Here is a 14555-nt window from a genome sequence, read left to right as displayed (position 1 = left end):
GCTCTTGGATTAATCAATAAAATAAATATAGTTATAGATGGGTCGGGTTACAGTGTGTTCAAACCCGACCCTCACAATAACCAGGTTATATGCGGAGGCACAGTCACTCAGCCATCAACACCACTGTATATAATCTAGTTATTGCTGGTGTGTGTTCAATTTCATGTTCATATGTACAGAATACTTGTATTTAGTAAGAGAAATACTATTAAATTCAGATACATGTGACTTTGCACACAGAAAGTTATATAATCACTAGCTAAATAATCTGCTTGACTTCATTTCTACTAAAGAGCTACTGATCTCAGGCACTGTATAGAAGTGCAAGTCAACTGTCTGAGTGTCATACACAGCTCATATAACTAGATCTAACTCTATAATAATAATATATATACATCTATAATAATAATGGAGAAATGGAGATCAAAAAGAGAGAACAGAACAGAATAGAACAGAAAAATGAAAGCTTCATATATACTCTATTCAATGAAAATGAGATTATTCTGTGCATCAGACTGAGTATTATAATTCACATCATCTGCTGCTGATACTTGTAGCTGTGATAACTGTCTATTATAAAAATTATCATATATATCAGACTGATCCACAGAGTTATGAAGAAAGCAGCACACTGTATAATCACATCATTTACAGTTGATATATACTTCTTCAAAGTAATCATACACATAATGACACAATGGAAATAGTTTAAACCCAGAGAATATATGACACTGTGTACAGTCTGTGACAAGAGTTCTATCATAGAATTGAATCAGAATGATATTGATATATAATAGATGATGAAACAATACTTGATCAGCTCTGATATATGTACAGATATATAATATATCAAAGTCAGAAACAGCAAGCAGAGCACAGAATTGAGAACTATAATAAAATATACTCAGCTGAGAATTGCTGATATATATTGTATTATACTCTGATCATTTCTGTTACTTATCTTGATATTCAGCAGCTGAATAATATAAGTTAATTAACTCAGCCTGAGTCAGATTTCACTGAACAGTGACAGAATTATACAGAATAAGAGCTCTTATATTATAATCAGCTTTCTATACTGTATAATAGAGAAGCAGAGAAATACTCATATTGTTCACAGAAAGAAGAGAGAAAGAGAATACTATTGAAGAGCAGAAGAGAGCTGATCTTTTTTTTTATGGAAAAAAAAAATTGAAAATCTTCTTTGACTATATATACAAGTCTCTGTCAGTGTTCTTCTTTTTTGATATAATAAAATGAATATTTCATACAGTATATGAAATGAAAAAAAGACAGAGTGAACAGTGAATGAGTGATTTTAATGAATTTCAACAAAAGAATGATGAATTCTGATACAAAAGAGATTGTATATACTGATGAATGATGATGAAAAAGCTGAAGAGAGAAAGAGAAAAGAAATTGAGAAGAGAGACAGAGAAAGAGAGGATTTTATAATCAACTTATTGTTGTTGTCATTGTGAATGAAAGAGAAAAGCAGAAATATCTTGTGTATAAAAAAGAAAAGAGAGAAAGAGAGAATATTCACTCTTATAAATTCTGCTGAGACAGCCTGCATGTATAAATAAATAAATACTCAAGATTAAAAGATATACAATATAGTATAGTTAATATATACAGATTATCTTCTTGCTCTTCTGAGAAAGACAGAGAGTTTATTCAGACTTATTTTTAATTGTACATATATCAACTCAAGCTCTTCTACAATCTCTAGAACAGATCTTGATTTCATTATACAGTGATGACTGAGTATTTTATTGATGATTATCTTCTGCTGAAAAAAGAATATACATTCACTATTCTTCTTTCTTCAGCTAAATCTGTATAATGACTTTAGATGCTGTACAGAGAGCTGTTCATTCAATTTCTGTTTTTATTTCTTTCAGAAATCATTGATCAATTGAATTATACAGAAGAGCTGATATATTCAAATATTATTCTCAATTGATAATGCTGTAGTAGAAGTGGTGACAGCAGCAGCAGCAGTTGATAAAGAGAAGAATGAAAATATAGATACAGAGATGAAAAGAATTTTAACAGTATCTTTCTATACACAGACAGAAACAGAGATAGACTGAAAGATTTAGAATTCAGTTGTTATTGTATCAATTTCATACTGAATTCTATCAATCTTCTTCTTTATTCATACATTTCTGATTTTTATCTGATCTATCATCACATTGATCTGTCTCTGTACAGTGTTTAGACTTTCAGAAATCTATAACACTGATTATTGAAATATTATCTTCTGTGAAGAAATGAGAACTGACTCTGCAGTCTATACAGCATCTGCAAACTGCTTATACTCTGCATACTGAAACACTGAGTTAGTTCACAGTGAATGAGTTGAAAATTTTCTCTGAAGAAAAGCAGAGTTTTATAGTATCACTGTATAAAGATAATCTAACAGCTATAAAAACCTCTGAGCTGCAAGATTATCTGAGTCAAATAAACTTCCACTATCAAGCAGCTTCAGACTCACATCAGAGATCTCAGAAGAAGTGATATAAGAGAATTTATTCTCAGAATGAAATCAGATAAATCATTCATTCACTTATAATTAGAGAGATTTCTTCAACAGCTCTGATGAAGTGACTGTAGTTTATAAAAGATGATAATTATTTGATAAGCTAGAATTGAACTCTGTAATCCCTCATACAAACTCTCAATTGATCTGACTGAGATAGTAGCTGATTAAAAAGTCATTATTTCATCACTCAGCTCTGCAGATGCTGCTCTTATTTATTTCATTAAACTCTGTCTTCTATACATCTGTGAATTATCTGATATGAGTCTTTTTTATTATCTCTGATATATCTGTATATATAAAGAGTTTGTTTATTCACTCAAGATGAGTTCTGTAGAAGATCTGCTTGTATAGATTCTTATTCTTGAATAAGTGAATATTGTATCAGAGCTGATGATAGTGGAACTGAGACAGAGACTTTTATACAATATTTCATCTATAGAACAGATAGAATGCAATCTGTGATATTGAATAAAGAATATAATTTTTATACTATACAACAGTTGAATATTCAAGTCTATTGTTCTGATTTATCTTGTTATTATTTATGATCTGAATAAGAGGTCAGCAGAGTATTAATCTCTTATTTAATAGCTCAATTGTAAACAGATCAGTTAACTGCATCTCTCATCTGAACTGTTCTCTCAGTAGTATATAATGATTTATAAAAAAGTCAGCTGCTGTACAGAGAAGAGGCTCAACTGTATATCTTTCATCTCTCTATCATCTCTTTCAGTACTGATGTATAAAGTTTATTATATTCAGCTCAGTATAGCTGTTCATCAGAGTGTCTGCATCTCTGTTTATAAACTTCATATATCTTTATACATACTTTATAAATCTGTAAGTCTTTAACATACTATTTAAGATCTGATTAACTAAGTGAGAATGAAAGTTCTTCTATCTACTCTGCTGTATACAATACAGATCAACAAAAGCTGTTCAATACTATTTAATCAGATTCTCTTTTATTGTCTACACAATTTCTTCTTTCTCAGTATTCATACACTTTCTTTTAAAATGATTCTCTCTGAATGAACAATTGAGAACTCTCTCACTAAAGAATCAGATTATCTTCTACTCAGAGACAATCTGATTATCTGAAAACTTCTTTTTATTATATTATTTCTATTATATAGATAGTGAAGATTGAGCAGCAGTGAGAAATTAGTCTATCAAATTTCATCTCTCTTCATACACAGAAATAAAGAAGAAATAGAAATAAAATAAATCTATATATTATCACTTATTCATTCTGCTTCTCTGTATACACTATCTGTGTATTCTTTGATCTGCTTTGTCTGCTGATTCTCAGTGCATTCTCTCTCTGTACTGTCATCTCTACAATAAGATTATACTATAGCTGTTTTCATACAGCAGCTGCTTCAACAACAGTATCAGCAGTAGAGATTATTATCAGTCTTTCTCACTCATATAGAAATACAAGAATTTCAAAGTAGATGGATAAGAACAAGAATAGTTAAGAATAGAAATCAATACAAAAGCAGAGAGAGAAGAATACAGTAGTGGAATGATAATTATTAAATACACATTCAGAGAGAAGCTGATACAGTCATCATATATAATATTACAGAAAAGTTACCTCTTTTATATGATCAAAGAAGATAGCTCACTGTACAGAACATGTATGGGTTATTCAGAGGCCTTGGCTGAACACCATAGGAACACATGTTCGAACACAGGCAAATCCACCTTCATATAACCACTAGTTATATATATATTTTACAAAAAAATGGGTTGCTATTGATATCAGGCAATTATCGGGTACCATTTATTTTACTATACGCCTCATGTATCGCCTGTCAAGTGCAACAAACTTGGGCTTTGTTTGGAACATTATGTGATAAAATAGCTGGATCTAGGGAGACTTCCTGAGCCGGTCTCTGGGAATCCTAGACAGGAGAGATCACCATCCTGCTGCCCGGTACTGCGATGTCATGAGAAGTTGTTGGTGGGTAGGTGAAGGGGTGTTTGTAGTTGAGGAATTGTGCATACGGATTTGGATCACTGGTAATTTGTCCAGGGATTGATTTTTTTTTCTTTTTTTTCCTTTTTTTCCCCAAGGTCTATGTTGGTTAACCAAAATACCGAGAGAGCGTTGATCAATCCGAGCTTATAGCATTTCGAGACTCAAGAAAATTAAATATACAGCACATGCAGCGTATGAGAATCCCCCGTCGCTCAAGTAAAGTTGTACAAACATGACAAACACCCGTTTAAAGATCTCGAGGTAGTTAGGTGGGTATCATACGATATAAGAGTGTGGCGATAAATACAATGCCATAATGGTTCAGCTCCAATGAGATATTTACGTGGACGGGTCGCAAATACGAAGATATGGAGTTGTATAGTAATAGTATCTTTGTCTTGCTCTCTTCGAAGAAAAGGATATTTACCAGTGTAACACAATTATTCTGAGATGGAAATTGAATCTTCACTTCAAGAGCTAAGGCCCAGTGTTGGATAAAGAGATTAAAGATGAAAGATTACTATCGACCCGTGTGTGAGGGAGATGATTGACGTAACAATACCATCCTTGGAAATGCAGCTGTCACGCTTGTCATTTGTTCATGTTTCTATCTTGCAAATGAGCATCGTGGAACGGAAGCTCAAGGTGCCAAGCCATGCTGCTGACTGAGTTCATCCAGTCTTTCAACTGAGATCTGTCTCTCTTTCAGGATTCATTCAGCGCAGAACAGCACCAATGGCTACCGATGTGGTGCTTGACACTTCCATGGTACGGATGAGTATATCTAATATGCTACGTGCTGTTCGAAAGATTAGATTTGCTAACATTCCCCAGGGCTCCATCACGCTCGAGCTCTACAACGACCATGCGCCCAAGGCACGATTGCACAACCCCACCCCTTTCCTCATCTTTCATCCTCCCCTACCTCAAATTTTGCAAAACACCCCTATTCACTGACATCCGCTCTATTCCATTGGGATATACAGACCTGCAAGAACTTTGCAACCCTCGCACAGCGCGGCTACTACAACAACGTTATCTTCCACCGCATCATCCCCAATTTCATGATCCAAGGCGGCGACCCCACCGGCACAGGTCGAGGGGGCAGCTCGATCTACGGCGAAAAGTTCGAGGATGAAATCAGCCCGGCATTGAAACATACGGGTGCAGGGGTCTTGAGCATGGCGAATAGCGGACCCAACACCAATGGCAGCCAATTTTTCATCACCCTGGCTCCGACACCGTGGTTGGACGGGAAGCATACGATATTCGGCCGGGTGAAGAGTGGGATGAGAGTCGTGCAGCGCATGGGACTGGTGAAGACAGGGGCGGAAGATAGGCCTGTTGATCAGGTCAAGATTGTGAGGGCGAGGGTTGTGGAGGAAACGGGAGAAGAATGATTATCAGTACTAGCAGTACCTTGAACAAGGTAGTATGCGAAGGACAGGAAAGCCTGCCTTATTCTGCCATTATGACTAGAAGAAACGGCTTAGGTATTGCTATATTCTACACATCCTGAACAGAAAGCCTGCCACTTCTAGGCGCGAGGGATGACAGGCTAACCTCACTCCCGTGAAAGGATTCTATCCACAGCCACCATGGAAATGATGGAAAGAAAGATATTCAAGAGACTTCCCCTCCCGGGGGATACGATTTTGGATGTACACCATCACAAATGAGTAGAATAACTAAAACTAAATAACAAATACTAGTATGAAAAAAGTATGTATCACCACAAAACGAACCGCTTCCATCACACGATAATATCTCCAGAGCAGCAGATACAGGGTGAAATAGGTGATCTACACTCCAAAAGGGACACGGCCAATGAAGGCATATCCGAAAGACAAGCGCGCCATAGCAATTATTACATAGTAGAGAGCGGCCTAGTCTGCGCAGAAGCACTTGGAGTGAGTTGTTGAGAAGGAAAAAGAAGCAAGAAGAGGTTGATAATCTCAAATTTTGATAGCTTTTCAAGCCGCCAGCCCCCATTGGGTTAGCCCATCAGGTGATTGTAGTAATTTTCTCACTTCAACTCCCTCATCTCTTTTAATTTTTCCCACAACAAACGCACACACCGATGGTTTGAATATAAAACACTCAGATCTGTCAGTTTCCGTACTGCATAGGGCGTTCCCAATGGTCTAATGCTATCCCATGGACTAAGCAGCTGATCCTGTAATGTGTATGCTGCCGGAATGGAACCGCTCACTGATGTTGACTGGGACGTGCTAATCTCCGGGACTGGCCTGCCCCAGTCCATACTTGCGCTGTAAGTCATGGGCTGTCTCTCACTCTATTGTCATTCTGGTAGCCCGAATTCGCCAATCAATCTAATACTGAAAATGTTGGATCAGGGCTCTCTCCCGCTCAGGTAAAAAGGTGCTCCATGTTGACAAACATGGCTATTACGGAGGTTCGGATGCTGCCCTCAGCCTCCACGAGGCCGAAGACTGGGTAACAAGGATCAACGAGGGTGAGACACTTAGCATTAGCTATTATGGGCTCCCGTGGCCAACAAAATCGCGAGTCCCTTGACTCACAACGGATGCTGATCGGGTGGTGCTGCTAACCAGCTCCGGGCTCTACTCCCTTTGAGTCTGCCTCAATCTTTACTTCCCCCGCTTCATCAGAAGATGGAGGAAGCGGCAAGCTTTCTCCTTCAAGAGCATATACACTGTCATTATCACCACAACTCATTTACTCCCGATCCGGACTTATCCCAACTCTCGTTTCATCTAGGATATTTCGACAGCTGGAGTTCCAGGCGGTGGGGAGTTGGTGGGTAATGGAACATGGAAGTGCTGCTTCTTTAAATCGAGTGCCCGGAAGCCGAGAAGACGTCTTCGCTAACGACAGCATGTCGAATAAGTCAAAAAGAGCCCTGATTAAGCTCCTCCGACATCTTGCCCAACAATCGCTGGATGATGGGGATGCGGATGGTGGAGAGGACAGTGACCTGGATGTCGTCCCCTTTACGCAATACCTGGAATCAAAGTTTCATATTCCATCAGACCTTCATGGCCCGTTTACATCTTTATCTCTCTCTCCTCGTTCGTGGGATGAGACGAGTGCGCGATATGCTGTTGAGAGGATAAAAAGGCATCTGGGATCAATTGGTGTCTTCGGCGTCGGTTTCGGCGCTCTTCTTGCGAAATGGGGCGGTGGTGCGGAAATATCACAGGTAGGGTGTCGGGCATGTGCAGTCGGTGGCGGTGTTTATGTCTTGAATAGGGGTGTAAGTCATATAGAGGCACCAGCGGCGGGTTCACAAAACGATGATGCCCGACGACTGCGGGTTCAACTCTCGGACGGAGGGACGGTACGGAGCAAGTTTGTTGTGGGTTCGCCATGGGATTTGCCCGCCGAAATTCAAAGTCCAACATCACCCAAGTACACGAAAGTTGCTCGCTCGATCATGATCGTATCATCTCCGCTCGAGAGCCTCTTCCCTCTCACCTCGGAAGGGGGCGTCATCCCAGCCGGAGCAGTTGTATTTGTTCCCGGATCACCTGGAACGACTCGTGCTCCAGTGTACCTAATCGTGCACTCCAGCGATACCGGGGAATGCCCTACTGGCCAATGTACGTTCCTTTACTAGTATTTTCTTTTTCTCCATTTCCGCATTTTAAAGCGAACGAAAACCACATGCTCTCAGATGATGATTCCACGTTTTCCGAATACTTATCTACATTGTCTGCAATTCCATTGATGATAAACTTTTCCTCTGACAGCCTGAAGAGAGCCAGCCATCTGTTGTTACTACTATTCCTTTTGCCCCACGTTGTTATATTTGTGTATATATCGATGCGCAGGACTAACATGACATACCCATGAAAACCTAAAGGCATAATATACGGCAGCACGCTGGCAGACGACGATAGCCGGCAGTCAGAGTCACAGTCCCTCATTCGTTCTGCAGCCACAAATCTTCTCCGAGCGGCAGATGCCGATGCGAAAATCCTGTGGAGCGCCCAATATACCCAACAGGGCCTGTTGAGCCGAGCGCCATCACCATCGGCATCACCACCGGCATCGTCTCATGTAAAAGCACCCGCGGTTTCCAGCAGCAGCTTATCGGGACGCGTATTCTCGTTTGCGCCCCTCAACCTCGATCTGGCATTCGATGAGGGCATGCTCGCGCAGGTGCGCGCGGTCTGGGAGGCTGTGACCGGGGGGGACGCGGCGGAGGAGAGGGGCCAGTTTTGCCAGTTCGAGGATCGGGAGTCGATGGATGAGGGGGAGGGGGATGAAGCGGGTCTTAACTAACTAGGAGGGATGGAACCGTGTAATGAGTAATATAGATAGATATATATAGATATATATATCTCTCTCCGGAGTCAGTTGAACGAACCCTTTCGCTCTATGTCAGTATTCCAGCCCGTCGCCGTTCCAATCCGGCCGCCTCCTGCCTGTGGTAAATCGCCATTGTTCGACACGGCGTCCCACCTGTGTCAGTATCATTGTCCCTTTCTGGCTTAAATTAATTGGTGTTTGAATATACATAAGGCATAACATGTAATAAGCTACACATGACAACCAAATTTGTAATCCTGTATCGATCGATCGATCAACGTATCCTCTATCCACACCCGCTCGATCTATGCTACTCGTATATATATATATATAAATGAACTCCCCCATCCCCGAACGCAAACGCTATTGTTTTCGAATTTCCGAATTCCATTTCTTCCTTTTTCCATTTTCCATTTTCCTTTTTTCTTCCCCCCTTAAAAAAAAAGGATCCACTCAGCTTCCATTCCACGCGCAGTTAGTCTGCATTTCCGGTCCCGAGTGGCCACCCGCCCAAGTGGGGGGGAGCGCTTTTTTCGCAACACGCTAATGATGGAATGAAACGCCAGCTCTAGCCTGCGCTTCGAGGGCGGGTTTTTTGTTTTTGGGGGGTGGTTGGTTTAAATCCTATCTCCGAGCAATGGAAGATGGAAAATGGAAATGAGAAATGAGAAATGAGAAATGAAAATGAACGGAGAGAGGGGAGAGGAGAGGGGAGAAGAAAGGGGTTAGGGGGTAAAGGAAGTAAGTCCCGACAACAAACGGGGGGAAGGGAAAAGCGAGAGAGGGAGAGGAAGGAGAAGCAATCCACCAATCCACTTCTCCACGCACCCATTGTTGGCTCTCCTCTCCTCTCCTCTCATCTCCACTCCTCTCCTTTCCCTTGTCTGTCTACCCGCGCCTCCATGACGAATGGATGCCATATGAACTACGTAATACAATCGGTACCAGCAACTACCAGTTACCAGTATATATATATATATATAATATTATATATATACATACATATGTACATCCATGTGTATACCCATATCCGAATATATCCACGGACAAATAGCAGGTTCTCCGTTGCAGACCACACAAAATGCAAGGATCGCGGAACGAACCAAGTGGGCCCACACTGCTGTGGTGGACCCCAACCCCAACCCCTACCCCAACCCCCTGAACGGATGACGATGGCGATGGCGATGGCGATGGCAGGTTATACCGCTGGGCCCCAACTGGCCACGACGGGCGATGATCGGCGGCGGCGACACGCGTCCAGGTCGGTTGCCGCGCAGGCGGGATACAGGGTACGGGGGGGTTCGATACAGGGAAGACAGGACAGGGAAGACAGGACAGGACAGGACAGGACAGGACAAGGGACACACGGGACACAGGACACAGGATACAGGACATGTACATACATACATGTACATACATCCCACTCGTTCCATGGAGGACGTTGCTTTGGGCTGGTTGGTTGCGGGGCCAAGGATCAAGCCATCATGGGCCGGTGGCTACGGCCAAGCATGGCACTAGGCCGGGGGAGCAAAAGCTTGACGCGGGATGTTTTCTTTTTCTTTTTTTAGTTTATTTTTGCTTTTGGAGCGTAGATGAGTGTGCGTGATGGATCATAGAGACAGTACGGAGTATGGTCATGATGCCTGGATATCTCGCTACATCAGGCCTCCTCCTCTGCTGCTGCTGCTGCAAGTCATAAAAGGACGGAGGAGCGACTGACTGGACTGCTTTTCCCCCCTTTTTGTTCCAGATTGCAGTTCTCACTTGCACCGTGCCACTGCTGGGCGGTACACGGTGCCGGGTGCAGCACGTAGATAGCGATCAGCCAGATCGTCCCACGCGGGCAGCACATATGTCTGGATGGATGGATGGATGGATGGATTGATGCACCGAGTCTGTACGTATGCAGTCTGGATGTACTGCACATACTGACATGAACGCGGGTGTTATCTGTCCTCGTCGAGTCACAGCCCTCTCCGGCAGAGAACCTGGCAATGGGTGATACAGGCCATAACCTGGAAGTATATATACTTATATGTGTGTGTGTCATGATCGTCCTTGAGTCCCCGCCACCGTGCCTGGATGGCTGGATGGCTGGCATTGGCGCTGCTTAGCGGGCGATCATCGGGCTGCAGTAGCCGCATACAGGGAACGACGGGTCCTGCGTGGAGTGTTGTGGAGCTCTGTGGAGCGGAAACCTCGTTTCAGATTGAATCTGATCCGCCCGTCGATGCCAGGGGGGTGTGTGGAGGGGGATGGATTCTGTGTGAACTGAGCAACGACGAAGAGATGATACTCCTAGGTCTATCTGTCTGTCTGTCTATCGCTCTCTCTATCTATATCTACACGGGCTGGTGGGTGCGTTGGGGGACCACCACCAGCAGCAGCAGCAGCAGCAGCAGCACATCCTGCGAACATACCCATACCCATACCCCTGGCCCTGGCCCTGTCTGCTGCTCTGACTCTCCGCCGTCGTCTCGACTTGGGCCGCGGGGAGGGACTTGTCAGCCAAGCCGCGTGTCCCCCACCGCTCTCCCTCCTCCCAACCCCAACCCTTCTTCCACCTCCACCATCCACCATCCCATCCACCATCCCATCCACCATCTCTTCCACCATCTCTTCCATCATCATCCCACAATCCCTTCCATCACCCCATCATCATCCATTCGTTCATCCATTCATTCATCTGTTCGTTCATTGATTCTCGTCGCTCCTTGGTTCTACAACCTGTCCACGGCCAGCTGGACTCTCTCTGGACTCGCGTTCTCTGCTTCGTCTACGACTACTAGTACTACTGCTTCTTCTTCTTCTCCTTCTTCTTCTTTTCCTCTACCTCCTCTACTACTACTGCTACTACTACTTCTCTTCTACTCGTCCAATGTGTGCAATCACCTCCCACGGCTCTGGTTGCGCATCCTGAAGCTGCACTCAGCCCGTCCCCTTTCCTCCCTTCATCCCCTCTCCCTCTCTCCAAAACAAACACAAAAACACCCCTCCAATGCCTCCCGTCAGGCTCAAGGCGTTAACTCCTGTCATCGCCATCGCCCTCATCGCCTTCTTCTTTTGGGCGGTCGACCGCTACGATCGCGCTGCCCTCACTCGCTTCACCCACCCCCTCGACAGACTCTCCCCCTCGTCGCTGAGGGGCCAGGGCCACGGCAGCGACAGCAGCAATGGCAAGGGCAAGGGCAAGAACAAGAACAGCGACAATACCGGCCCTGCCCAGCTGAACTTCCAGAACCTCCGGAAACCGAACACCCCCCACCAGCTCTGTGCTTCCGCTCGTCATCCCAATCCTCCCCATTCCCCGCCTCCCTCCCTGACCTTCTCCGAGTGGCTCATCGGGAAGAACTACACTCGCGCCTACTTCCGCCCCCGCCATGTCTCCCCGGACACCACATTCAGCTCCATGGAGACTATCGACCACCCAGTCCTGCAGCCATTCCGCCCCTTGGGCCGTGGAATGAGGGTCCAGCTCTCACCCCCTGTAGACCCCCGCGATCCCGATTCCGATTCCGATTCCGATCCCTGGCCCTGCCCCCACGTCGTCGATGTGGACGTCGCCGCTGACCACGCCATCGACGAGACATCCAACCTCCTCTTCGGCCTCGCAACCACGGTTGACCGCCTGCGCCGTCTCCTGCCCGCCCTCCTTTACTCCTACGGCAGATCCAAGGCCAGCCTGCTCGTGCTCGTGCCTGGCGACACCAAGGATATCGAGGAGCACGAGGCCTATTTCAGAAATGCTGGCTTGGATATTACCTTGCAGAAATCTCCGCTGCCTTTCACCGCGCGGTACTTCGGCCTTGTCGAGGGCTTCACCGATTTCATCAAGACCACGCGCCCCAATACCACCTGGGTCAGCTTCGTGGACGACGACACCTTCTTCCTCTCCCTTGCCTCCATCGCCAAGCAGCTCTCCACCTTCAACGCCTCCGAGCGAGTGTACATCGGCGCCCTCTCCGAGGCCAGCTGGCAGGTCGACACCTTTGGCCAGATTGGCTTTGGCGGCGCCGGTGTCTTCGTCTCCGTCCCCCTCCTCGAAAGGCTGCACGGCGCCTATGACACCTGCCAGTCCTGGGGCGAGCAGCCGGGCGACCAAAAACTAGCCCAGTGCATCGACAAGTTCGGAGACACCCCGCTCACCCTCTGGGACACCCTGTACCAGATGGACATGAAAGGCGCCGTCGACGGCGTCTACGAGTCCGGCCGCCAGATCCACTCCCTTCACCACTGGGGCAGCTGGTACAAAAAGGATGTCGTGAAAATGTCCACCGTCGCCGCCGCCGCCGGCCGCCAGTCCGTCCTGCGCCGCTTCCGCTTCGACGAGTTCACCACCCTCGACAGCGCCACCGGTGCCTCCATGCGCAGCTTCTGGGTCCTGACCAACGGCTACTCGCTGGTCCGCTACACCATGGACGCCAGGCTGCCGTCGCACGCGGTGAACTTTAACCACACCGAAAAGACCTGGGATGAGGACCAGCGCGGCTACGAGAAGCGCCTGGGTCCCTTGCGGCCCAAGGATCAGCCAGGCATTCGGAAGGAGAGGTGGATGTTGGCCGACTCCGTCGTCGTGGGCGATAACGTGCACCAGACCTACGTCAATGATGCGGATGGCGTGCATAGCGTCATCGAGCTTGTATGGCTGGGGCCCGCCGGCGGTGGTGGTGCCTTTTGACATCGTCTTGCTTTTTGTTTCTTTTCTTCTTCTATATTTCCCAGGTCAAGTTTTTAGACTTTTTTTATCTTTTTGTTCTTTATTTCTTTCTCTCACTGGCGGCTGTTTGTGACTTTATTTATTTTATTGTATTTTTTTTTAATTTCTTTCTAAACTTTATTTCCAAGCATGCAGAGTCCGTGTATGTATGTCCCGTCAATTTTAATTTTTCTTTTATCATTTTCATCTTTTTCTGCCTTCGTTTCTGATCGATTCCTTGAGGCGTTCTCGCTGCGGGGTACACAAAAGCGTGAAAGATCTTCTTTGTCTTATTATACCTTTCTCACTGCCCTTTGCTGTTTCCCCCTTCCTTCTTGATGTTGCCGATTTGGGTTCGCTGGTTGGTTTGGTGTTCTTGTCGACTTTCGGATTCGGGATGGTGTTTTCAATCTTCATGTTGATTGTTCATATTTTTTCCCACCCCTCCGGTCATCTGTCTATCTGTACAGTAAGTTAGCTAACTAGAGGATTGCTGTTTATATATTACGTTCTTTTTTAGATTTCTGTAGTTAGTTTATTTCTTCCTTGCTTGCTTCCTTGCTTGCTGTCTTTCTTCGGTTCCATTGCGTATGTTTTGTTTAAAACACAATATATATAATAGTTATATTCTGGTCGTTGTATAAAGTCCACTCCATTCTTGCCAGCAGTGTCCATTCCCATCCCATCCATCCACGTATGTATATGTATGTATGCATGCATGCATGTACTATACTTGTGTACCTGGACTGTAGCTCACCCCCAATGGTATCAACGAAAGAACTTATTATGGTTCAAATTATCAACCTTTATAAAGCCCAAGCTTTCGACGGGAATACCTATATAACATATAACTGTATAACTAGTTGCTCTACTCCGAACTAGTTACCGTTGACGAGGAACTAGTTAAGTTACCCTGAGCCTTATGCTAGTTGCTAGTTGCTAGTAACTTACTAAATTGTATCGTGAATGTTATGTTCGTGCTCGTCGTTTTTTGAGGTGAGAATGCTGCGTTTGGCAACTCGCGGGTT

At 44.7% G+C, this 14555-nt stretch overlaps 5 protein-coding genes across 5 annotated transcripts; 3 read left to right on the top strand and 2 right to left on the bottom strand.

The window, feature by feature from the left end:
* Positions 1-5270: 5270 nt before the first annotated feature.
* HCBG_05640 (peptidyl-prolyl cis-trans isomerase-like protein 1) lies at positions 5271-5935 on the top strand (the record flags this gene model as incomplete). Its single annotated transcript, XM_045432689.1, has 2 exons — positions 5271-5303; positions 5522-5935. The coding sequence occupies 2 exons, from the start codon at positions 5271-5273 to the stop codon at positions 5933-5935; spliced, it is 447 nt and encodes a 148-aa protein (XP_045286805.1).
* A 647-nt stretch (positions 5936-6582) lies between these two features.
* On the top strand, positions 6583-8889 carry HCBG_05639 (rab proteins geranylgeranyltransferase component A; the record flags this gene model as incomplete). Its single annotated transcript, XM_045432688.1, has 4 exons — positions 6583-6807; positions 6893-7011; positions 7112-8119; positions 8383-8889. 4 exons carry the CDS (start codon positions 6734-6736, stop codon positions 8802-8804), a joined length of 1623 nt encoding a protein of 540 aa, XP_045286804.1.
* An 867-nt stretch (positions 8890-9756) lies between these two features.
* HCBG_05638 (uncharacterized protein) lies at positions 9757-10226 on the bottom strand (the record flags this gene model as incomplete). Its single annotated transcript, XM_045432687.1, has 2 exons — positions 9757-9782; positions 9935-10226. The coding sequence occupies 2 exons, from the start codon at positions 10224-10226 to the stop codon at positions 9757-9759; spliced, it is 318 nt and encodes a 105-aa protein (XP_045286803.1).
* Positions 10227-11135: 909 nt separating this feature from the next.
* On the bottom strand, positions 11136-11447 carry HCBG_05637 (uncharacterized protein; the record flags this gene model as incomplete). Its single annotated transcript, XM_045432686.1, has 1 exon — positions 11136-11447. The coding sequence occupies one exon, from the start codon at positions 11445-11447 to the stop codon at positions 11136-11138; it is 312 nt and encodes a 103-aa protein (XP_045286802.1).
* A 382-nt stretch (positions 11448-11829) lies between these two features.
* On the top strand, positions 11830-14049 carry HCBG_05636 (uncharacterized protein; the record flags this gene model as incomplete). The annotated part of the gene is made up of 1 exon (XM_045432685.1): positions 11830-14049. The coding sequence occupies one exon, from the start codon at positions 11830-11832 to the stop codon at positions 13507-13509; it is 1680 nt and encodes a 559-aa protein (XP_045286801.1).
* Positions 14050-14555: the final 506 nt, after the last annotated feature.

Source organism: Histoplasma capsulatum (assembly GCF_000150115.1).
Source record: "Histoplasma capsulatum G186AR genomic scaffold supercont2.7, whole genome shotgun sequence".
NCBI lineage: Eukaryota > Fungi > Ascomycota > Eurotiomycetes > Onygenales > Ajellomycetaceae > Histoplasma > Histoplasma capsulatum.
Note: the sequence above shows the minus strand (reverse complement) of the source record. Positions and strands in the feature narration are given on the sequence as shown.